Source organism: Pterocles gutturalis, unplaced genomic scaffold (assembly GCF_000699245.1).
Source record: "Pterocles gutturalis isolate BGI_N339 unplaced genomic scaffold, ASM69924v1 scaffold43039, whole genome shotgun sequence".
NCBI lineage: Eukaryota > Metazoa > Chordata > Aves > Pterocliformes > Pteroclidae > Pterocles > Pterocles gutturalis.
The window spans coordinates 1-22,235 of NW_010137265.1; the positions used below are offsets into that span (position 1 = coordinate 1).

General features: G+C 41.6%; 2 protein-coding genes across 3 annotated transcripts; one reads left to right on the forward strand and one right to left on the reverse strand.

Moving 5' to 3' along the window:
- The first annotated feature begins 1,602 nt into the window (after positions 1-1,602).
- LOC104468439 (palmitoyltransferase ZDHHC17-like) lies at positions 1,603-9,449 on the forward strand. The gene is made up of 4 exons (XM_010082558.1): positions 1,603-1,683; positions 2,062-2,219; positions 4,402-4,496; positions 6,287-9,449. Exons 1-4 carry the CDS (start codon positions 1,623-1,625, stop codon positions 6,423-6,425), a joined length of 453 nt encoding a protein of 150 aa, XP_010080860.1. The 5' UTR covers positions 1,603-1,622; the 3' UTR covers positions 6,426-9,449.
- Positions 9,450-13,507: 4,058 nt separating this feature from the next.
- CSRP2 (cysteine and glycine-rich protein 2) lies at positions 13,508-18,775 on the reverse strand. Of its 2 annotated transcripts, none has more exons than XM_010082559.1 (5): positions 18,644-18,775; positions 16,451-16,619; positions 15,300-15,432; positions 14,457-14,550; positions 13,508-13,839 (listed from the first exon to the last, which is right to left on the reverse strand). In XM_010082559.1, the coding sequence occupies exons 1-5, from the start codon at positions 18,753-18,755 to the stop codon at positions 13,763-13,765; spliced, it is 585 nt and encodes a 194-aa protein (XP_010080861.1). In that variant the 5' UTR covers positions 18,756-18,775; the 3' UTR covers positions 13,508-13,762. The 2 variants fall into 2 exon arrangements, with proteins under 2 accessions (XP_010080861.1, XP_010080862.1); XM_010082560.1 differs by having other exon boundaries at positions 13,763-13,839; positions 15,318-15,432; positions 18,644-18,774.
- Positions 18,776-22,235: the final 3,460 nt, after the last annotated feature.

Below are 22,235 nucleotides of genomic sequence, written 5' to 3' on the forward strand. Positions count from 1 at the left end.
TTGAGCCATTGACCACAACTCTTTTAGTGTGGCTATGTAGCCAACAAATTATATAAGCACAACCATATAAAAGAAATTAGCAACAATTCTTACAGCATTGTTTTGACTGTGGAGGATAACTGACTGTGTTCCTGCTAGTCCAGGGTGAAACTGTAGAGAATTGTGCTGTGTTTTGCCCAATATTCTTCAAGATACAGAAGAAAGCCAGTTGCTCCACTTCCTTTTTCCAAAGTCTTTTTTTAACAGTGACCAATATGGTACCTGTCTCATTTATAGTTTTAAATACTACGGGTATGTTTTTACCAAATACAGGTGGATTTCCTCTTAAGCAGAATTTGTCTTAGTATCATTGAAGATGCTGCTGAAAGGAGCATTTCATCAGATGCTTCTCAGATGAACTTCTACATCACTGTTTAACTTTTGTTTTTTTAAAAATGTCTTTTTATGAAACTGAACAGTTATGAAATTTAGAATGCAAATGAAAGTGATACCTTAGGGACATTCCCAACACTGTTTCTCATATGCTCTTTGGTGACTGAAGGCAATGTTACAAGATATTTTATGTCTGAAGGAGCTTGTTTAATTTTCAAGGAAATGGCTTGTGTTTAGTCTAGCTTGTGTTGTGTGTGTAGTTTTCCTCATCTCTTATTTATATAGTATTTCAGTTCACTTGCTCAAAGCACTTGTTTATTTTCTGCCTCCAGAGGATGCTCTTGTTTTAGCAGGCAAAACATTTGACATAATGAAGAAGTAAATGCTGTGCTGGTAGACGATGACAGCCAAATCTTTTGTAGCCCATTATCATCTCTGTGGGTTTAGTTTACAGCCTAGAGCTGTTGGAAGGTTGCAACAGTGGACATACTTTATAAACAGAAGGAAGGCTGAATACTTCAGAATTACGATGTACTCACATAAAAGGCATCATTTTAACTCTATTAATGTTAAAAATAGATCAGTCTTTTAGTAGATTAATTTTCTTACATTTAGATTCTGTCTTAGGCAGAATGGTTTTTGTCCCATTCATTATTTTAGCCAGGTTGTTAGGCCTTGTCTGCTCAGTTAAATGTATTTGTTTTACAAGTTCTGTTAGGCATTTTATTTTTAGCTACCTTCATCAAGTGGGTTTAAACCTAAGTTATGAGTTAGCTTGTCGTAAAGGGAGGTTGTATATTTATTCATATTTCTGTTTCTTTTGAGAGAGTGAACTCTGCCGTTTGATGATTTTTTAATGGAATTTTTTAAATCTTTATTGATATGAATTTCTGGCTGTTCAGGGCTCTGCAACAGCTGTCACCAACATTGTTCTAAATATTGTCTATCAATTTTATTAGCAAATTAAAGAGGTTACAAATTAAATGCATTTGTGTGAATTGCAGCTGTAATGTGACAGAAATTTAAGAAAATAACACATTGCTTTGTTGTCTCAGAAGTAAAAGACTAAGATCATAAGTAAACCAGCTAATTTCACTGTCTTGAAGTTATATTGGCTTAGTATTGGAGAGTAATGTTTCTGTACACAGTAACAAGCAGTACTTCCAAGCAAGCCATTTCTTTGGAAAGTGAAGTAATTTCATCCTTATTATTCTTGTGCAACTTTAGGAGCAGGGAACCATCGGTATTTTATGGGATACCTGTTCTTCCTGCTTTTTATGATCTGCTGGATGATTTATGGATGTATCTCTTGTGAGTAAATGTGGTTTTTTGGCTTTTTTTTAATTGCTTATAAATACTTTGTTTATTTCGTGATGTGGATTTTTACAAATTTCTGCTTTATCTGAGTTTTGGGTATTTTTATTCTGGAATTGAACTGCATATTAATAATTGACTGTGTTGGGTATTGGATGATGTTTTTCTTGTCCTAGATTTTTTTCTTCATCACAGCCAAGTATGTGCGTATGTCATGTATTCAAGGAGTTGGGAAAGGAAGAGAGAGCAAGTAAAAATCTTTTGGCACATTGTCATTTTCTTATTTAAGACATTCTAATGTGGGCATTATGTTGATGTACAGTAAACTTATCTTAAATCTTCTGTATGGTTTTTGACATTTTCTTTTTTCTCTAGACTGGGGTTTCCACTGTGAGACAAGTTATGCAAAGGATGGATTTTGGACCTATATTACACAGATTGCTACCTGTTCTCCGTGGATGTTTTGGATGTTTCTAAACAGTGTTTTTCACTTCATGTGGGTGGCTGTGTTACTTATGTGTCAGATGTATCAGGTATGGAAGAGCCCTTAATATGTAATGCTGAGTCTTGGGAGTGACATAAAAATATCTGATAGTTCTGTTATTTAGTGTTCATTATGCCAGACCAAGTGTTCAGTCTCTCAGCCATGCTGGAGGAGGCAGGCATCTGTTGTCTGGATATTAGGCATCATTCACTTGTCATTCACTTATGCTTTTTTTTTGTTTGTTTTACAAGAGGTTAAAATACCTACCTCCCACTTTCCGTTCTCAGAATGACAAAAAGGCAAAACAGACCAGAGAAAGGCAATAAAGACTAACAGAGGATAAGATCTGTGGGTCGAACTTAGAATAGTGCAGTGTGTCATTAACAGAAAGAGGGTGGTAATTTCAAAGGAGATGCAATAATTTCTTACACTGCTTGAGTGTGATTTGTGATCACATTACTGTACTGTAATCTGACCAAGCCCAAGTTTTTCTTTATCCTTTTTAAGGAAAGACAAGTCATACTGAAAGCCTTTCTATATGACTTGAAAGTCTTTCAGCGTGATTTGTCATTAACGAACTGTGAGACTTATGAATGTAATCTTTCCAGAGGTCCTGGAAATAGAAATCATCCTCTAAGGCGTAGATAAAACTTTTTAGGAAATTTAAGTTTTGTCCTCCTTTCTTTACAATATTTATAATTTACAGCATACATCAATTTCAAAATCTTTTATGTGTGAGTGAGACTCATTAAGTCTGTTGGAGGTCTTGCCTGCCCAAGACAAATGAGCAGAGGAAGTACCTGTATTTTAGGTGGCTTTCAAAGCAGTCTAACCCACCAGACTTCTATAGCAGAATAAGCATGTAACTTTCCGGAGAGCCTTCCATCATACTTATATCATGATCCATTAAGTTCCCCGTTGAGGATTCCTGTTAATACAGTCGGTGTACAAATGAATCTTTGAATGATGCCACTTGGAAAAATACATCTCATAGTATTTTGTATCATTAGTGTAATTAAGCAAAATAATTCTAGCATTTTGCTTTTTCACTAATCCAGGAAAAACGAAAACTGAACACACAGTCATATTACTAAATTTCTTAAGAGTTTTACTCATCGAAAACTTAGGATTGTTCTTGACAAATCTCTTTGGAGTTTGACATAATGATGGAATTGATAATATATTCTCTGATTTGCTGCTTCTGGTTTGCAACTGCACAGCCCCTAGTCTTGCTGTTCTTTTTGTTTTCTTTCTCTCTCCATTATGAAGTTTGGAATTGTCCTTGTTATTGAACTGGACAGGGTTATTGCCAAAACACTACCAGCTATCCTAGAAAAGTAATTTAAAACCTTTACTTCCTACTTCAAAAGTTGGACATTGACAGCCCATTTATGTACGTAGACATAAAACTTCACTGGGTCTCATGGAGGCAAAGAAAATGCTTGAGATGTTAAGTACATCCAAATGAGGCAAGCCAGCCCAAACTTACTTCCTCAATGTTACTGTTTTTGTAACATGCAGCAAAGTTGACTTTCTATATTTCACCAGGAATTACAAGATTTTATCTTTCTGTAGTATAAGGCTGCTAAGGGAGTTTTCACATTTCTGTTTCCAGTTACATCACATTGCAGTAAACTCCAGTTTTACATAAGATACCCTTTTAGGATAACCTAGTTGGAAAGCTGTTATGGAAAATTGTAGCACTTGGGCCAAATGATCCTGTAAAAAGGAAAAAACACGAGCAACAACAGCAAAAAAGCCACAATTGTTTCTAGTGATCTCTCTGTCTTGTGGACAGAAAAGTTACGTTACAGCAACAAATTTATAAATGGGTAAAAATATATTACTGGAGTTATAACCAGAACGTCAAGTGCAAAAGAAAGTGGTTCAAATACTGTGTAAAGTAACTCCTCAATCTATTATTTGCTGTACACTTCAGCTGACAATATAGCAAAGGCATCTCTTTATTATGAGCTAAGAAGTCACAGTTTATTCAGTGATCATGATTTACTTCTGGTCACTTTCAAAATTAAACCTTTTGCACAATCTGGTACAGCTGTTGTATGGTGGTTTATGTTGGGACCTCATAATTTCCCCAGACAAAAATTCCTTCTTCAAAAGAAGGAATATAAAACAGTAAATTCTGCCCTTGTTTTTCAGTCTGGCTCATGCTGTGCTTGTTTGCATGTTTTTACATGAGCTAAATTGTGTATTCTTTTTCCTGTCTTCAGATTTCTTGCTTAGGTATCACTACAAATGAAAGAATGAATGCAAGAAGATACAAGCACTTTAAAGTTACAACCACGTCTATTGAAAGCCCATTCAAGTAAGTTTTAAAGTGTAAACATAGTTCTCATTTGTGTAGCCTTGCATACGTTTGAATTGTTCAGCTTGTTGAAACAAAACATACCTAAATACATTTAAAGTATTTTGACTCTACTTGGAATGCTGAATCTGTCAACTATTTTTACAGTAACACATTCTATTCAGTCAAAGGAAATATCCTCTCTATAAATCAGATGCCCAAACCAGAGGTAGTTGCTTATTTCATGGTGTCAGTGTTGACCTGGATCTTCACTTCCACACCAAGCAGTCACTTCACCTGATTGATATTTAATCTGCTGTTCAGTTTGCTCTGTGCAGTAGCTCCCCTTGGTCTCTTTACTGTGAGAAAAGAGGGCAGCACTTGCTGCTCAGGAGGAAGAGCATGGGCAAAGCTATTTGTGAGGAAGGAAGCAGGATGTCCCAGGAACTGGTGTGAGTGTTGCATGGGTGAGACAGGGGCTTTTGGGTATCAGTAAGTGAAGAGTCGGTTGAGATTCTGGCTTCTGTAGTGGTGAGGCTGCAAGCTGAGAGAGGGGCTCAGGGATGATATAGCACTGGGATGGGAATGTGGCAGCGTGGAGCAGCTTGTGGAGCCAAAGCAGGAAATAAATGAAAGCGTGAAACTGCAGTATTGGTGGGTTGAGGGCGTGTTACAAAAGGAGCAGAGGAAGGATAGAAGCATGTTTCATCCTGCTGCATATGCTATGTCTCCTGTGGGAGTTGCTGTATTTCAGGTGACACCCAGGGAAACAGGAGATAGCAGTTGTTGTTGCAGTTTGATTTTTTGCTAGAAGATAAGTTTGTGTGATCTTTTTTTAATGTCTCTCCATACAAAACTTTTAGTGAGAAGCAGACAAGCATCTCTGAATAGTCACAGTCTTCTGCAGATTAGATTGTAACAAAACTAGATAATTATTTTGCCTGAAGAACACAGGGTGGTGCACAGGGTAGGAAAAAAATACTGGTTTTATACCCAAATTAATGTCACATTGACAAACTCTTTTCATTGAAATAGCTGCTATTATAAAAATGACTCCTGAAAATAACACCAGATGTCTAAAATAACTGACTTGGCATCACTTGTCAGATGAAGCATTGACATCATAGTTGTCATCTCCTTGTTGCTTAGATCTCTTCTTGCATATATCATAGCACGACCTTCGCTTCCAGAAAACTGATCTGTTCAGCCCATGTGTAATTAAGTTAAAAAAAACCACAACATGTTGGAATTCTGATGTAGGTATCTTAAATATTTGACAAGTAATTGATTCAACAGCAGAAAGCACTTGAATAGTTCATTTAATTCAGATAATGCTTGCTTAATTTTGTGTTGTCTAGGGACTTAATTGATTTTAGACCTGCAGCTGGTGAACCAGTATGTATGACAGAAATAGATATTAATAAAAATGGAAATTATTCTAGGAAGACATTCACATCACACTGTTTTGTCTTGCATCCATCTGTACAACGCAACTTTCCTCTTAGAGAGGGATCTGAATTACCGTGCTATGCTACATAATGGTGCACTGTCAATAACATATTACAATTCCCCATACAGTTTTGGTAGATAGTGGAAGAAAGTTAGTGTCTTGGTTGTGTCCAAGGATCAAACATCACCAATCTGGTGATTACTTCTTATTTTTCAGAACAGCAAGCACTAAGTGAATTGGTTTTGTACAGTTAGGAGCTTAAAGGGCGAAGAACTGAATTTTGTAGCTAGACAAAAAAGTTGTACTTTGTTAGGTGAGCTATGATATTGCTTACTAACATGTGTTTTTGTTTTGTTTGTAGCCATGGATGTATAAGGAACATTATAGACTTCTTTGAATTCAGATGCTGTGGTCTTTTTCGGCCTGTTATTGTGGACTGGACAAGGCAGTATACAATAGAATATGACCAAACTTCAGGATCAGGCTACCAGCTAGTGTAGCACCACCTTCATCCTGTGAGCATATCATATCTGAGTGGTGCCTGAAAATTTTTCTCTCTCTCTCGAATCCACATCCCTTGAAGAGTAGCATGCTATGTGTAAGGCTGATGATGAATCTTAAGGTACCTTCTCTTCATCAGAATTTTGGTAACAGAAGTAAAAATGGACAGAATAAACTGCCAAAACCTGATAAGGAAGAGGAGGAAGATCAAAAAGGGATTTTAACAGTTCTTAACATGAGAATTATTTGCAACAGCATATTCACAGTATTTGTTGTTGGGTTTTTTATTTAAGGACTTTCACAGTGGAGCATGAGATTATTGAAGTATTGACAAAAGTAGTTACGTCGTGCTGAGCAGAAAAATCTATTTCCCAATACGAATAATTCCACTGAAACAAGAATCTAGAATATAAAACTAAATTTCATGATGCAGAGTTCACTGATCGCTGTGTTGTAGTTCCTGTAATGTGATTTTTTTAATACAGATTTTCTGTAGTATTATGTACATTGAAAAATGTGCTTTTTGATACTGTTATAAACATCATGTGGTGGAAATCTCCTGTAATGTGTTAAGTTATAGCAGTAGGGCACGTCAGATAATATTGAGAAAAAATACGTTGCCCTCAATTTTTTGGTGATTGTTTTTGCCACGAGTTAGTGGTACAACTAAATACTTTTAATAACCCTGTTCTGCAGTTATATAGCCTGAAATAAACAATTGCACAAATAAGGAAAGCTCTTCTGTCAAAGTTAAAGCCCTGCTTACATGCATGATACACCTGTAAAACTAGATTACAGTATATAATGTTCAGGAAAAAAAATGGTAAAAAATCATTATCTTTGAAATAATTGTATAAGCAACTTACAAAGTATCAATGTTTCAATATTAGGTTTGATCCTCATACAGTACAGTGTAGTGTAATTGGAGACATGTTGGAAGAGAAGTTGCATGGAGGAAGCCACAGGTGTGAAAGCAAAAATCTCAATTGTAACAAAACAAGATAGTTTTAAATTGAATGTAACTGCAGAAGAAGAACACAAAGTTGTCTGAAATGCTTATTTTGTTTGGATGTAAAATAATGGAAAACAAACTTAAAAAAAAAAATACCCACAACAACGTGCGCACACAGAAAATGTAATGCAGCGTTCTGAAGATGATGGTGTATTGGCATGTGGAAATCTTCCTTAATTTCTTTTTTTAAGTTCTCATGCTACAGATATGATTGGAAGGTAAGGAATGATCTGAAATTGCATTCCAAAGGGGCTTTTCTTGAATGTGATGCACTGATTTTTGTCATGGTGTTTTCATATACTCGTAGTGAGTTGTTCACTGCTTCCTTAACTATTGTTTACAGAGAGACTGAGAATCAGGTTAGTTCTCTTCTAAGTGCTGTAGCAACCCAGTGGTTCAAGAAACCTGTGAGGGGAGTTTGGGGAGGGACCTGAAAGCGGATGTCTGAGACCAGTGTAAAGAATGTGTATCTGTATATAAATAATTTATCAAATAGTTTTCTCTCTGTGAGTGTGTGTTTAGTGTATTTAAAGCTGCTCATTTTCATTTTATTCAACCAAAAAAAGTGTAGGAAGATATCTAATGAGCTTTTAGTGATGTTCAATATTGCTGTTAATAGGCATTACGCCCTGCAAATTCACTGCATGTTTGATGCTTGGCAAAATTAGCGTTTTCTGTAATATGCAGATTACAGGTAATAAAGCAATCTAGTGGTATTCCCGGCCCTTGCCTTAGTAAGAGGAGCAGTGAAAATGTAAATAGTTGATGTTCAGTATTTGCAAGTAAACATTTTTTCTGTAGTTGTTCATTGATCTCAAGACACACGCTTGACACACTCAAGACACCAGATATCAGGATTTACAGAAGTGCAGCATTAGAGTACTTGAATGTTTAATACTGGAAAAATCAACATCATCTTGGACACAGTTTTAATGGGAGAGGTTAGAGTGTAGGGGTGGTAAGAAGCTTTTGCTATTTTTGTCAGACAAAATTTGTAATCCTAATGAAGACACATTTGTTTCAGTGAAAACAGTTGATATCAGTTATTTATATTTGTTTCTAATCAGAAAAAAGCATGAAGCCTTTACAATGTTCCTTATTTTAATCACCAGTAATGGTCTGCATATTTGTTCATATTTTTTCTTTCACATCTCTGTTGAGGGTCGGTTGACTTGAAGAACTTCAATCCACTTCAAATATCGCCTAGCACCAGAAGAGCAGTTCAGTACATGATACAAGTTTTGGTTTTAGTTGCCCAGTAGCGTTAACTGCCATGAATTGTGTCTTGGAGTTCATGTCAAAGATGTTTGCAAAAGAGGTGATCTTTGGTAGTATGTAGTGCGTTGTGCACAATTTACTTGTTAATAGCTCTCTGGTGACAGTTTTTTTGAGACCTGCAGAATTTGAGCAATAGTAGGTAGTTGTGAAAATTAACTTGCATATATGGGTTTGGGATGTATGAAGTTTCCAGTGCAAAATGTAACTTGTCTTGAGTAACACTGAGTCATTTGATGTGAAATCATAAAATCAAGAAGGGGGGAGCCAACTATGCAGCATTTTTCTGTCAAGTTATCAAACTTACAGTTCACTTGTTGAACCAAAACTGCATTGCTTCTGAAATTTAACAAAGCCAATCCAGACCAACAGCAGATCAGACCAACTTAATCTGACATAGGTAGAATGAATGGGAATTTTGTCTTGACCCTAAACATGTGCTGTTTCTTTGCAGGTTTCTGTATTCTTTGATGTCCATCAGGTTTGGTTTTGTTTTGGTTTGGTTTTTTTCAATTAATGTGTAAAACAGTATCACTACATTTTAAGCTATGGATTTTTTTTTATATTCTTTATTTATAACTGTGCCAAGTATTATTTTAATACTGTCAAGATCTTGATGTATTACATTGTGAACAAAAAAAAAATCTGTAAAATGTTTAATAAATTAGCTCTCCTTACATAAATTAAATCTGTTAAATTTTGTAAGTTATTAATCAAATAAATATTGACTCTTAGATGCAGTGTTTGTCTTGACTTGGGATGTGATTTCATGGCTTTTCAGAAGCCATACCATGAGAAAATACTTGCTATCTTGCATCTTATTTTAGTAAAGTCTTTCTGGAAAGGTTTATGGGTGTCTTAAAGATAGCATGCACCCAATTCTGTGCTGATGTGAAATCCTGTGAACTACGACACTGGGTTTTGGTAAAGGACACCTTTGTACTACCAATTAGTGTTACCATTCCCTAATTAGATACTCCTTTCTTTTGAGCAAAGCATGCTGGCAAAGAAATGTTTTTTAAGGGAGAATTCCATCTAGGGAATGTTTCAGGGGAGCCAAATGCACATATTTAATGGCATTTGATGTATTCTAAGGGTAAACGAGACATCCACACAGGGCTAGGGGGTACATGACCAAGATGTGTGCCTCTAGGAGGCACTCCAGACCTTCACTCTCCTGGTCTGTGCTAAAGGTTAGATTTTGAGTAGAAATAAGGTAACCATCCAAGTTGGAATTTAATCAGAATATTTATAACCAGCAAGATGTACTGAAGTATGAGTCTAAGACTTAAGAGCACACCTAATGGGGAGAAAAAAACCTCTGTGTTTTCTTCTGGGTGTGGGTTCGATATTGACATTGAGAATTGTTGGTGCTCTTCTCCCCTTCCCCAAGCAATGGTTCTGGTGAGGCTGGGCCCAAGCTCGCCTCTGCTGACCACCCTTTGACTTGTCTGGTACAGATCAGGGAAGGTACTTTATTTTTTAAAAAAGACATTCTGTGCTGAAGATCTCCCTCAGATTTGCACTGCTCCATCAGCGCAGCTGCTGCTCTTGGGAGGTATGGGTGGGCTCCTGAGGACTTGAAAGCTGGTTACTGAGTTTGTTTTACTTGGGAAGAAGCCTGCCCTCTGCACCCTCATTATGGCTTTATTAGAGCTCAGTCCCTTGCACCTCCCATGAGCTGCCTTTTCAGTAAAATCAAAATTTTTTGCTATGAAAGCAATGTTTACTTGTGAATGCTTGCGTTTGGATTTTATCCACCTTAGCCTACTGAATGGAGATCAGTGAAAATTGCACCTGCTAATTCCAGGTTGAATTTATTTGCAGTATCTTATAACCTTAGTGCCATATCTTATAAATTTAGTGGAATATTTACCAATTTAGTGCTTCCAATCCTACCTACTACTTAAGATCTTGAGATCATGAAGTCAAAGTACTCTAGAGAACCAATCTCTCCTGGAATTGGGGCTCCAGACTGAGACTAACTCAAAGTATTACTCCAGCCTGGGCTGAGCTTTTATTCATCAGTGCTTTGCTGCAGCTGCAAAGTTGACAGTAACCAAGTGAAAGCACTTCAGCATAAAGTACTCATTTCTCTTGACGGGTATATTGTCTTTATGGTTACAAGTTTTCTTTTTTCCCTCATTTCTTTGTTTTTCTGTTGTTAAATTAAATACGTTGTTGGGATGTAGAGCAGTGTGGAGCTGTGAGTTGTTGCTATGAGTCCCACGACGAAATGAAAGGAAAGCCCTTGATTTTCAGCGGTTTAAATTGCTTCCAATCACTTGTACAGTTCATTTTCCTAAGAATTGAAAACTCTCTGTTTTATAGGTAAATGAACAATGTGGTAGATGCCTGTGTCTGTCAGCATAAATTGCACCTGCCAACTCTACTAATGTGGCAGGTTTAGATCCAGTACAGTAGCTGCGTCAACTAGTGGTGAGCAGTTTCATCTGCTTGGTAGTATGTCAAGAGCGTTATTTTGGTTTCTGTCTGTCAAACAGTGCCGCCCAGCATTTTACAATGCGGTTCCTGAGAAGAGGAAGCACTTCCATCAGCTAAAGAGGCTATGGAATGGGGATATTGTCATTGTTTTCATTGCCTTAGCTGCTGGGGCCTGGATACCATTTTGAAGTTAGAGCTGTCCTTGTTCAGGCTGGAAGAGGTGGAGGGGCTTAACCCTTCCTGCACAACTGTCAAGTTGGCTAAGGAGAAAAGTGGGGGGTTTTGTTTGCTTGCTTGGTTGGTTGGTTTGGTTTGGTTTTTTTAAGGAGAAAAGTATTAGGATGATCAGTATGAGCAGCAGGACCAAAGGTTTCTGCCTAGGTTTCCTGGGCTGTGCTGTTGCTTGCTGTCACGCTCCTACCCCAAATGTGTGCTGATTCTGCCTTATTGTTGTCTTTCTCAGTTGTAATCTTTCCTTCTCTGCGAGCTGTACAAGCTCTTGGCTCACATTTGAGCTGGCTGGCTGTTCTTCCTCATATCCACATTGTTCCTTTGTAACCCATACAAAATGCTCTTTGTGTATTATTTTGACTAGTACGTATTTTTCTAATTAGGCTTTTGGCTTGCACTGCTTCACTACCTCAGACTACAGTCAGAGAGGTTGCTTGAAACTCTGCCTTAGACCATGCTGGCACACTTGCTTACTATTTTATTGTAACATTCCCAGTCTTGGCTGTGTCTCCATAAATTCACTCCATGAAGGCTTCCCCCCACCCCCCTGAGGTATCAGCCTGCTTCCTGAACCAGATGGAGTTTCAAATCTCATATTTTCTTTAATTCTCTTCTGTTGGGCATGCTGAGAGTCAAAACTGAACCTCCCCACTCCAACCAAGAACACCACAGGGGTTGTAGCCACCAGGATTGAGCTCGTGCTTCCCCACAGATGTGGTTGGCCTCTGGTGGAGCCCTTGCCATGTAAGGGATGGAAAGAAACTCCAACAGACAGACAGCCACCTGTTACCTGCTGGAGCTCAGGCATGCTCCCCTGAGGTACGATTTGTGCTTTTAAGAGGCGTGGGCTTCCCGATCTCTTGTGCCTCCTCCTTCCTGTAGGCAAGAGCAAGCCCTAAGCTTTGCAGAAGGAGCTTGGCAGAGGAGCTGGAGCACACTGGTGAAAGTTTGTTTCAGGTGCATAAGAAACTTACACCCAGATTTGAAAAGAACACAACAAAGAATTAAGCTGTTCAAGCTGTTCATACTAAATACTGGTTACTGGCATAAAAATAGGGCACCTTATCTCAAACTGGATGGTTATTTGCATCACAGTTTTAGGCTGAAGTACTTCATTCTCACATGTTTGTGGTGGGTTGGTCCTGGATCTCCTGGTGAGAAGGTGGCTCCTCTTTGTTTGCAAGAAGTGCAGTCACAGGTGCCATCACCTCAGGCCTTGTAGGCTTATGGTGGGAGCTGCTCCAGCCCCGCAAAAAAGCCAAGCTCTTCTGTGAGCTTTCCACTCAAGATCTCTCTAAAGCAAAAGCAATTGTCTTCTAATCGTAGACCTCTAGGAACTGGTGCTAATAAAGTCACATTTTAGCAGAGGCAAGGATCCTGACTGTTACAGCTTCCACCCAACTGCTGTCTTCACAGGGAGTAGATCTCCACTGCATTTGATGCGTTTAATTGCTATGAGTCCTTGCCCATCAACTTGAGTTCAAGTCAGGTTATCTACTAGAGTGCTTAGAGGCAGAATTTTGTTCTGCTCTGGTGTTGCACTGCCTTGTCAGGCACCGTCCTCAAGAGGCTGAAACCCTCCACCATCTTCAGGGAACTAAGGGTTGGAACACGACGGGGAAAGGGACAAAATCTGCTCTTAAACCTGAGTTTGACATGATAGTCGGGTATGGTATTAATCTGCAGCTCTCGTGGTAGAGTACTGCTTCTGCACAGAAAGTCCTGTGCGCGGTAGCACCTCAATACCCCATACCAAAGCAGGTGCAACCCCACAACATATTACAGTGAAAGAGGTTTGTTTTCCTTTCACTAGAAACTCTGGCAGAGACAGACAGCCATTTAGGCACACAGCTATTTATAATCTAGCACTTCACAGCTGTGTCACTGCACAGAGTGGTAGTTTAAGATTTCCTGCTTCTGTGCAGTGAGCAGCTAGTGGTGTGATAATGGTGTGATACTGGAGGAGAGTCATTCACCTCTGAAGGCCATGACCAGTGCTACCTATGTCCAGCTTTCAGTGAACATTTGTACCAAGTCCATCACATCTCCACCTCTGAAGTACCCTGACAATACTCCCTTACTATCTTTTTATTACTGACAAAGCATGTAACACTTGGGTTTAGGATATATCAACAAGCAAAGCTTTATTGAATTGATACTCAGTATTAAAAGTGTTACAGTGTGATACACAAAGCAAGGAAAAAAGCAGTGCCTTTTTTAAAAACAAACAAAAAAAATCATCTGCTGAATGTATGGCCCAAGCACTACAGTAACTAGTATCTGTTTCACAGTAGTTAGTAACATTTTGGAAACTCTCTTGTTTCTTGTAGCAGGATCTCAGCAGAGCCGAAGGGCATTTTGAGCTGTGCCCCCTCACTGGGCATGAACAAGAGCACCCGCTCCTTGGCCATACCCAAATCCCTTGGGGCCGAAGTTCTTTGCATAACAACCTGTAAGGAACATGAATGCGTAGTAGGTGAGGTTTCTGGCTTGTCAATCAGGAAGAGCAGTCTAGACTAAGCCCCTCGGCTGCTTCCCATTAGTCACCAGAACATCCCCATCAGAAGCAACGCTCAAAATCATTTTGTGAAGCTGTGTAACTGCCATGACTGAGCTCAACAGCCGTAGCTGTTCAGTCAGCGTAGCTCCCAACCTTACTCTGTAAAAGCAATTCATACATCAGTTCTGGGGCTAGATATCTGTTAAGAGATATGTTGTCATCAAACCACTGTGTGGATCAAGTTTATATCCGTGATACCACACTAGAAGGCGCGGCAGGATGGTAGCTCCTTTGTTTCCTTACTCTGATCTGCTCTCTGGTCCAGGCAGAGGACACAGGCTGCGGCTGCATTATCAGGAATGTAGTGTTTTGCTCGAGGGAGATGTGAGCTACATCAGCAGCTTCAGTAATATTTATTTCATTTCTCAGCTCTATTCCTATGACTTATAGAGCATTTCCATCTTGACAGGAGCCTGAAAGTTTCTTATACCAGGAACACATTCCGCATCTGTCCTTGTAACACATTACCTTGAACCATAAACAAGTGATCTTTGTTTCTTTCCTCACCTTTACAATAGATTTCTCCCTCTTTTTCAGTTAGAGTTGTAGATTCTAGGCTTTTTCCACACTTGGCACATCGGAAGCAGTTTTTGTGCCAGGGCTAGGGGAAAAAAAATCCAAACAACAAGATAGGTTAAACACAAAGAAAGCCTGAGTTTGGAAAAAAAAAAAAAAAGCATTACCTGGATCAATTTCATCATCTGGATCAATTGATTCATCATCAATTTCATTGCACCAGTCATCTATAAACAATACATCAGTATTGTTTATAGATGACTGGTGCAATGAAAAGCAGTTCAAGCGCACCAGTAGCAGACGAGAGCATCCGCATTTCTGAGTGGCCCAAAGCCCTGGATTCCGCACAGCTTTCCGGTCAGGGCAGCGTTTTGAAAGGTTTGGGCTTGCTCTAATCAATTCAGAGCAGACCTTGGCTCTCCATAGTGAGGCAGGCAGCTGGCAGACTGACACACAGCTTTACACAGTATTTTCAGAGAACATCCCTTTTACTGCTGAAACACTCAGCCTCCATCAGAAGATGCACGCCACAGGAGTGTTCCCTCTTCTGCAGTGAGAGCGCTCCTGTAGTCTGCTTCAAGTCTGACATGAGACAATATTGAAGCTTCACCTCTGAAATCCAAGGTGAGCACTCATCACCCTGCATTTCAAGTGCTTTTTGTTCAGTGAAGTTGAAAAATAGATCAATATGATGATTTCCAATGCTAAGAAATGCAATTTTAAGGTAACTCTGCCCTGCAGTCAGTTCCCTACTGGAACACACACAACATGCCTTGCTCATTTTAAAAAGTCCAAGTCCACATAGCAGGTACAAAATGACATGCAGTTCCTTACCTTTCCAGCTCCTATTACTTTCTCTGCTGCATAAACAGAATCGCCACACCGAGAGCATTTCTCTGCCCCGCCGAATTTCTGAGCGAACTTAGAAGTGTTTGGATTTGTTGTGGGTCGGTGGGGAGAGGGTGTGCTGAAAGACACAGGGCATTTGTTGTCTTTACTCTCTTACTAAAAGACCTCTTGCTTTTCTTCACAACATTAACAGAGAAGCATCCACCACAGTACAGAATACTGTACTTTTTGCAAAACTGCAGAGGTTAGTTACAGGCAAGGCTATCCAGTTTCACTTGGTAAGGGGGAGGCAGGGGGGAACCAAACGAGAAAAGCCATGCCTCAAAGGATAAGAAAAAGCTACTGTAAAAGCTAGTTTTCTGAAGAGCTTTCACCTTTTCACTTCTCTAGAAGTGCTGAATTCTGCATCAGGACATGAGTTTGTCAGATAGTAAACTACAAATAGTTCTGTGGAATTCCTGTCCACTGATCATAATCTGGAGCCTGAACTGATCCCTGAACTTCACGGACTGAGCTGTTTATCAGTTCTTGGTATGCTCTGGTTGGAGAGCATACCTCATATGAACATGTAGCAATAATTTGGGAACTTGCATGAAGCAAGTTGTGAGGCATACCTCAGCTTCTTTCCACATGCTTTGCCTTACAGCAAGAACTTAATCAGACCAAGAATGTTTACTATTTAATAGGAGTTTTGGTTTTGTCTATAATTAAGCACAAATGGTTCTTCATTTGCCAGTTAAAAATTCATTATTCTTGTAGCCCCAGATTCTCAGCTCTCTGAATCCATTCCTGACAGAACTTGTCAAACATTTGCATTTGCAGCACATTTAGAAGAGTGGCCCGAGACCTACAGTCACTTCCGTGGGCTTGTGCAGAGCCATCAGCAGCTTTGTAATGCAGTCCCCTATGGCTCAGTTCTTGCACCCTTACTCATGCTAATTCCTGCTTGTACAGTGCCTACTTGCGTAGACATCAGTGAAAGCTTTGTGCACTCCAGGGTAACTGCCTTGCATTCAGTTATAGTGGGGTGTTTTGCAGCATTCCTATTCCAGACAAAATGAATTAAACAAAATCCAGCCTGAAAACGCTACTTACTGGAGGACAAGGGTCACATCCCCCCAACTCAGTTCACTCACCTCTCAGGCTTGATGCCTAGTCTCTCTCCCCTGTCCATGTTCAGTGTGCCTGCCCCTTGGCCATAGCCATATCCTTTCGGGCCATACTTTTTTCCATAGCAAGATTTGCAGTAAACTTCAGCATCATGAATTGCTACAGTTGTGCTGTCCAAGTTTTTCCGGCAGACCACTGGAGGAAAAAAACAGTTAAATTGCCTTAGGGGACCACTTCCATCAGCATGTTGTAGTAAGCCAAAAATCAAGTGAGGAGTGATGGTATGGGTTTCCTTGTCCACAATTCTTCCTATAAGGCTGTGGGACTGCTAAAGATTAGAGGGGGCAGGTTGTAGATTGAATTAGTGAATTATGCTTAGCCCTATAAAGGGCTCTATTCCCTCCCACGTCTTCAGGACCGTGACATTTAAAGCCTGGAAACTTGCTGTGGTTTGATGAAAGAGGCTGCTCTGAAGCCCAGATAGTGCAGTCAGCAGTTTCCCTTGACAGATGCCATACAGCACAAAGTTGAACAGTGCAGAAGAGCCTCTGTCCTGCCCTTTCAGCCAGGGTAGGGCAGGAAAAAAAAACAAAACAAAACCACCTTCAAGGTTTTCACCCTGTCTCTGTACAGGTTTTGAGGCAGAGCTGGGAATGTTTTACAGCTGTCATCAGAGGGGCAAAAAAACATTCCTGCATTGTCCTTCAGAACAATGCAAGCACTCTGCTCAAGGTTGCAGTAGAAAGCCGAACTATTTCCTTCTTAAATTTTCTTTTGTCTCCCAGCTGGCACACTCCTTCCATCTGCAACAGTATTATGCCCATGATAAAGAATTTGGGGAGGGGGGGAAAAAAAAACCAAAACAAAGAAAAAGCCTTATGAATTTTTTTGTTTAAAAATAATTTTAAGGTCTTCAAAATAGAGAGTGACCTTTGCTTATGGCATTCATTAGCTCCAAGGTTCTTTTTGAGAGACAAAAATATCCAATAAGTAAATCAACTAATGCATGTTTGTTAAGTCTCCAGACTTTAACCCCAACAGAACTATGCACTAAGGAAAAGCAAATACTCAGACACACTAGAGCCATTGTTTGACTGTAAGTTCCAGGCTTCTTTTAATAGAAACTCCCATAAAAGGCTGAAAATGAGGCAGCCGAGACATCTAATCTTTTTTTTGTGATTGCTGTAGAGCTAAGGGGAAGGAGCGTAGGTGCACCGAGGCTCACATGCCAGCACAGTGGACTGACATTAGGCTGCAGACTAACACCAAACAAGGTCAAGAGGACCAGTTGTAACTGGGGCTTATATAAAGCTCTGCCCATATGTATTAAACACCAGCCAGGGGGACAGAACAGTACCTCATGTTTGTAATAAGGTAAAATTCTCTGATTCAGACAGACAGGCTGTCTGTTTGCAAAGTAGAAGCCTCCGATTCACAGCAACTCTTTGTTCCCTTCATCTAATCTGAGGTCTTCTCAGCAGAGAAAGCGATTTTCAATGCCTCACTGGGCTTGTTGGTTGTACTGGAAAATAATGCTTTGGGCTCCTTTCATCTGAAATAAACCACAGGCCCTTGTGCCAAGAAAGTCTAGGCTTTTGGCTGTGCTAAAGCATCGACAACTCGGCTGTGCTCAGGCAAGCTGGTGTCCCAGTCTGTGAGAGACTTCAGGGCAGGGCTTTGATAATTGTCCTTCAGCTGCTGCCAGCCCCAGGACCACCTGGAGAAGTCCAGCTGAGCCCAGATCAGTGCAAATGGGGCTCCACCATTGGGCTTTCTCCTCTGCATGATCAACACTTAAGCCAGGTTTCACAGAATCATGGAATGGTTTGGGTTAGAAGGGACCTTAAAGATCATCAAGATCCAACCCCCCTGCCATGGGCAGGGACACCCTCCACTAGACCAGGTTGCTCAAAGCCTCATCCAGCCTGGCCTTGAACACCTCCAGGGATGGGGCATCCACAGCTTCTCTGGGCAGCCTGTGCCAGTGTCTCACCACCCTCACAGTAAAATATTTCTTCCTAAGATCCCTTAGACTCCCAAGGAGAAGGCTGGAAGTGGGACAAACACAGGAGAAAAGCATGATATGCTCTGCTTTGGGAGCCACACTCCACTCCTCCCACCCTGGACAGGTAGGCCAGTATCTCTCCAGGAAACAAGCTCTCCCTTTGGCACCACCAGCCCCAGGAAGCTTTGCAGGGGAGCAGGAGGGGAATACTTACTGCAGAGGAAGCAGCACCGGTGGAAGCTCCTCCCGTCGCACTGCACCTCCTCGGCATGGTAGACGGTGCGGCCACAGGCACCGCATTTGTTGCCGCCTCCCCAGTTAGGCATGATGGCTCTGTGCACCCGGCGAGGCGGGAGGGGAGAAGGGGAGACATTTGTTAACCACAGCATCCGCCACCACCCTGGCTTAAGGGCAGTCGGGGTTACAGACTCCTTTAAACCAGGTCTGCGAAGTTTCTATATCAGAGTGCAAGCCTGTGATTTCACCAACTGTTTAAAAATGTGAACTTGCGCCGCATGAGAAGTTTTTGTGATCAGATCAGCTTCTGAGCCCTTCAGATCCCAGACCAGACTTAAAGGCTTAGGCAGGCTCTCTACGGCTATTTGTAAAAGCAGATGGACTGGCAAGGGGAACAGAGGCTGCTGCTGAACAGCAAGAAAAACAGAGACACGGTCTTCACGAGACGTGTCCTCCCATCCCTGCCCAGGGTTTTGAAAATTACATAAATTGGATATGCATAAATTACAGTTTCATGCACAAGGGCTTTACTGTACCATGAGCAAATGTCCCCCCAGATGGATATAATTTCAGTTTCCACACTTGATTAACGCTGGGCCTCTCTGATGGAAGCAAACCAATTGTGCCAGCAGTGGCATTTTGTTTTACTGTAGGGCCTACCATTTGGGATGCAGTACAAGTCAAGGTTCACCTCACTGGAGAGCCGCTTATTAGGGCCATAGGGACATCCTGAACTCCTTTGAGATCATGCCTGGACTTCAAAGAAGTATAGTGGGGATTATTTGCTGGAGACTCCACCTCTGTTACATGAACTGTGCCTTTACCAGACAGGCATATGAACCAAACCTAACTGCTCAAGGAGCCACAGGTGCTTTAAAATAAAGACTCCCTCCCATGCGGGACTTGCAATGGGCGCCCAGAAGGCTAGTAAGGAGGGACAGGCACTGTCACCCATCTTGTCAAACCACAGCCTTGGGAACAGTCTCCTGCATTAAGCCAGAAGGACCAACTGTCCCATCTCAAGCTGAGCTGCCCCCTGCCCAGCTCCCCTACCCTGCTGCCATCACCACTCCCAGCTCCCAGCCAGCTCAACTGGGAGCTCCTCCTGCTCCTCCCATTACCCATCCTGTGTTAAGGCACCAAAGCAGAGCACTGCCCACCACCTTCAGCTTTTCTGGGGCTTTCCTCCTCCCCCCACCAGCAAGAGCTAACACAGCAACGTTTGTTGAAGGCTCATCTCCCTGTCATTGCTGCACGGACCGTGGTTCACAGGCTTTGGTTGATGCTGGTTTGCTCCCCTGCAGCTCACCACCAGATGGGTGCCAGCAGCAGCCAGAGAGAGGGTTATCGACACCCCGAGTCTAACCTGGCAGAGCTGCTCAGGCCTCATCATCCCCCCCCTGCCCCAGCTCCTTACTGACCCTTGTTTCAGACAGGGTTTCTGGGCAAGGAGGACCATGGGTTTGCCCACTGGAAGCCCAGAGGGTATCTCCTGCCACCCCCACTCCACTAGCAGCACCATTCCTCCCAGCAGCAGGTAAGGGCCAGCTGTCAGGGAGGGAGGCAAGGGAGGAAGGAAGGAATTTGTCAGGAGCTTCTGACTTCTTTCGGCCCAATTCACCTTCAGTTACCCTTAGAAACTCTCCTATGTCGACCAAACAGGGAGAGGGGACATGCGACAGCATCCCCACGGAACACCCACAACCCGCTGCCTCCAGTCAGTTTTGCTGACCATCCCTCTGAGCCAGAAGCAGAGAGCTACCAAACTCCAGTTGTCCCCCTGGCCAACAGAGAGGAACTGGAAGCGCCGTCATGACACAGGGAGCCAGAGAGGTGCGCTCTGCTTCAAGATCCTCTTCCACTAAGGGCTCTCACTGACGCATGGGAGAGACCTCAGAGCAGGGCGAGGGGCCTCGCGCTCCCCAGGTCAGCTAGAGCAGGCTCACAAACCCCATCCCAGAGTAGCAGTTTTGGCTAAGCCTGAATTAAGTGACCCATCTTGCTCGTACTCCTAAAACAAGCCTCCTGCCCAAGCAGCCTGACCAGTAACTGGTTCAGAAAAAAAAGGAAAGGTTGTGTTGTTCCTAAGACACGCTGCCAAGTAGCTGCTACAAGACCTTTGTCTGAGACAAGCAGACAGCCATTCATGGCATGTGGGAAAATAAGATTAGTTTATTAACCTAAATTGGGGCATCTTAGGTACATTCCTAAGCAAAAGCTTAGGAAACTTCCTCAGAGTGGCTGAGGGGTGCCATTTGCACACTGACACTAATTACTGAGATATCCCTTTGTTTAATACTTCCACAGGATTAGCACCATTACTGCTCCATGGTTTAGCACTAATACCCTGACCGAGCTCATAAAATTAGTTTTATGACATTTCCCACTTTGCCTTTGTCATTCTTGGCACAACTGTAGAGTCTAAAAATTAAGATTCCATTTCTTTTATTCAAGTGTTTGGCTGTGCTACCGCACAGCAGCTGACATCAATCATGGCAAAAAGCGTCCTTAGTTAAAGGGAATATAGGCTGCATAAAGCTTGGGAAAAGGAATGCATGGACTGGAACAAAAAAAAACAAACAAAAAAAAACAACAAAAAAAAAAGATTCCTTTCCATTTCATATGCTTTCCAAAATGTAAATGGTATTTGGTACAAGAACTGTTTCTGTCTTTTCCTCTCACCAGCCCCATGCTCGTGTTCTTTCATGCACTTACATGAGTCTAAATTATTTTAATAGTTTTGTTAGCAAACAATTATTTAGTTTCCATGCACGCTACAGCTAAGGACCTGGATCAGGTTTGTCCCAGATTTCACATGTAATATTGGGCAACATGGGGTGCAGCTCCACCCCTCCTTCCCAAGGCAGACGAAGTATTAGACAATCTAGCAACCATTAGCTGACTCAAAACTTTCAGTAAGGGCTCTGGGAATCAAAAATGAATTGAAGTCAGTACTTCAAGGCGACCTCGGTCTCTTCCACAGAAGACATTTCCATTTATCCTCCCCATAATGCTCCCATGACAGCTTGTGTGGGAAGAACGGCAATATTTAACCAATTACCCAACACCGAGGGCTACCCTGAGGCAGCTGTGCCCAGAAGGCACCTAAGTGGAAAAGGGCTGATGACTTGAAGAAGCTCTGGACGTAGGACAACAGCATACAAGCCTGTGCTCCTGCCCAGAACAACAGCATAAAAGCCTGTGCTCCTGCCCGCGAGCCGCTCTCTCAGTGCCACCCTGGAGCATCGTGCTGCCCATGAGAGCTCCACAGGTAGCAGATCCAGACTTCCAATCCTGCGTTAAGCCATCCCTGCTCCCTCAAGACTTTTTGGCTAGTTCAGGCAGGTATTTTGTGAGCTCAAGAGCAGTAACTAAACACGCAGATGATCTCACTACAAGTACCAACAATTTTGACTTTTGAGTGCAGGTTTGTTGGCAGCTACATCTCTCTAATAGGAAAATCCTGACTGCTGCTAAGCTTGTCCCCCCAGTCAAGAACAGAGAACATGACTCAGGTAGCGTTCTCCTGAACGCCAGCAACAAGCCCCAGCAACTGCAAAGTCCTTTCC

Excerpts from the sequence above, each read along its gene's own strand:
- LOC104468439 (XM_010082558.1), top strand. The coding sequence starts at position 1,623 with ATGGGATACCTGTTCTTCCTGCTTTTTATGATCTGCTGGATGATTTAT. Across the intron at positions 2,220-4,401 it reads TTATGTGTCAGATGTATCAG|ATTTCTTGCTTAGGTATCAC; the intron begins GTATGGAAGAGC and ends TCCTGTCTTCAG. Across the intron at positions 4,497-6,286 it reads TCTATTGAAAGCCCATTCAA|CCATGGATGTATAAGGAACA; the intron begins GTAAGTTTTAAA and ends TTTTGTTTGTAG.
- CSRP2 (XM_010082559.1), bottom strand. The coding sequence starts at position 18,755 with ATGCCTAACTGGGGAGGCGGCAACAAATGCGGTGCCTGTGGCCGCACC. Across the intron at positions 16,620-18,643 it reads CCGGTGCTGCTTCCTCTGCA|TGGTCTGCCGGAAAAACTTG; the intron begins GTAAGTATTCCC and ends TTTTTCCTCCAG. Across the intron at positions 14,551-15,299 it reads AAGTAATAGGAGCTGGAAAG|CCCTGGCACAAAAACTGCTT; the intron begins GTAAGGAACTGC and ends TTTTTCCCCTAG.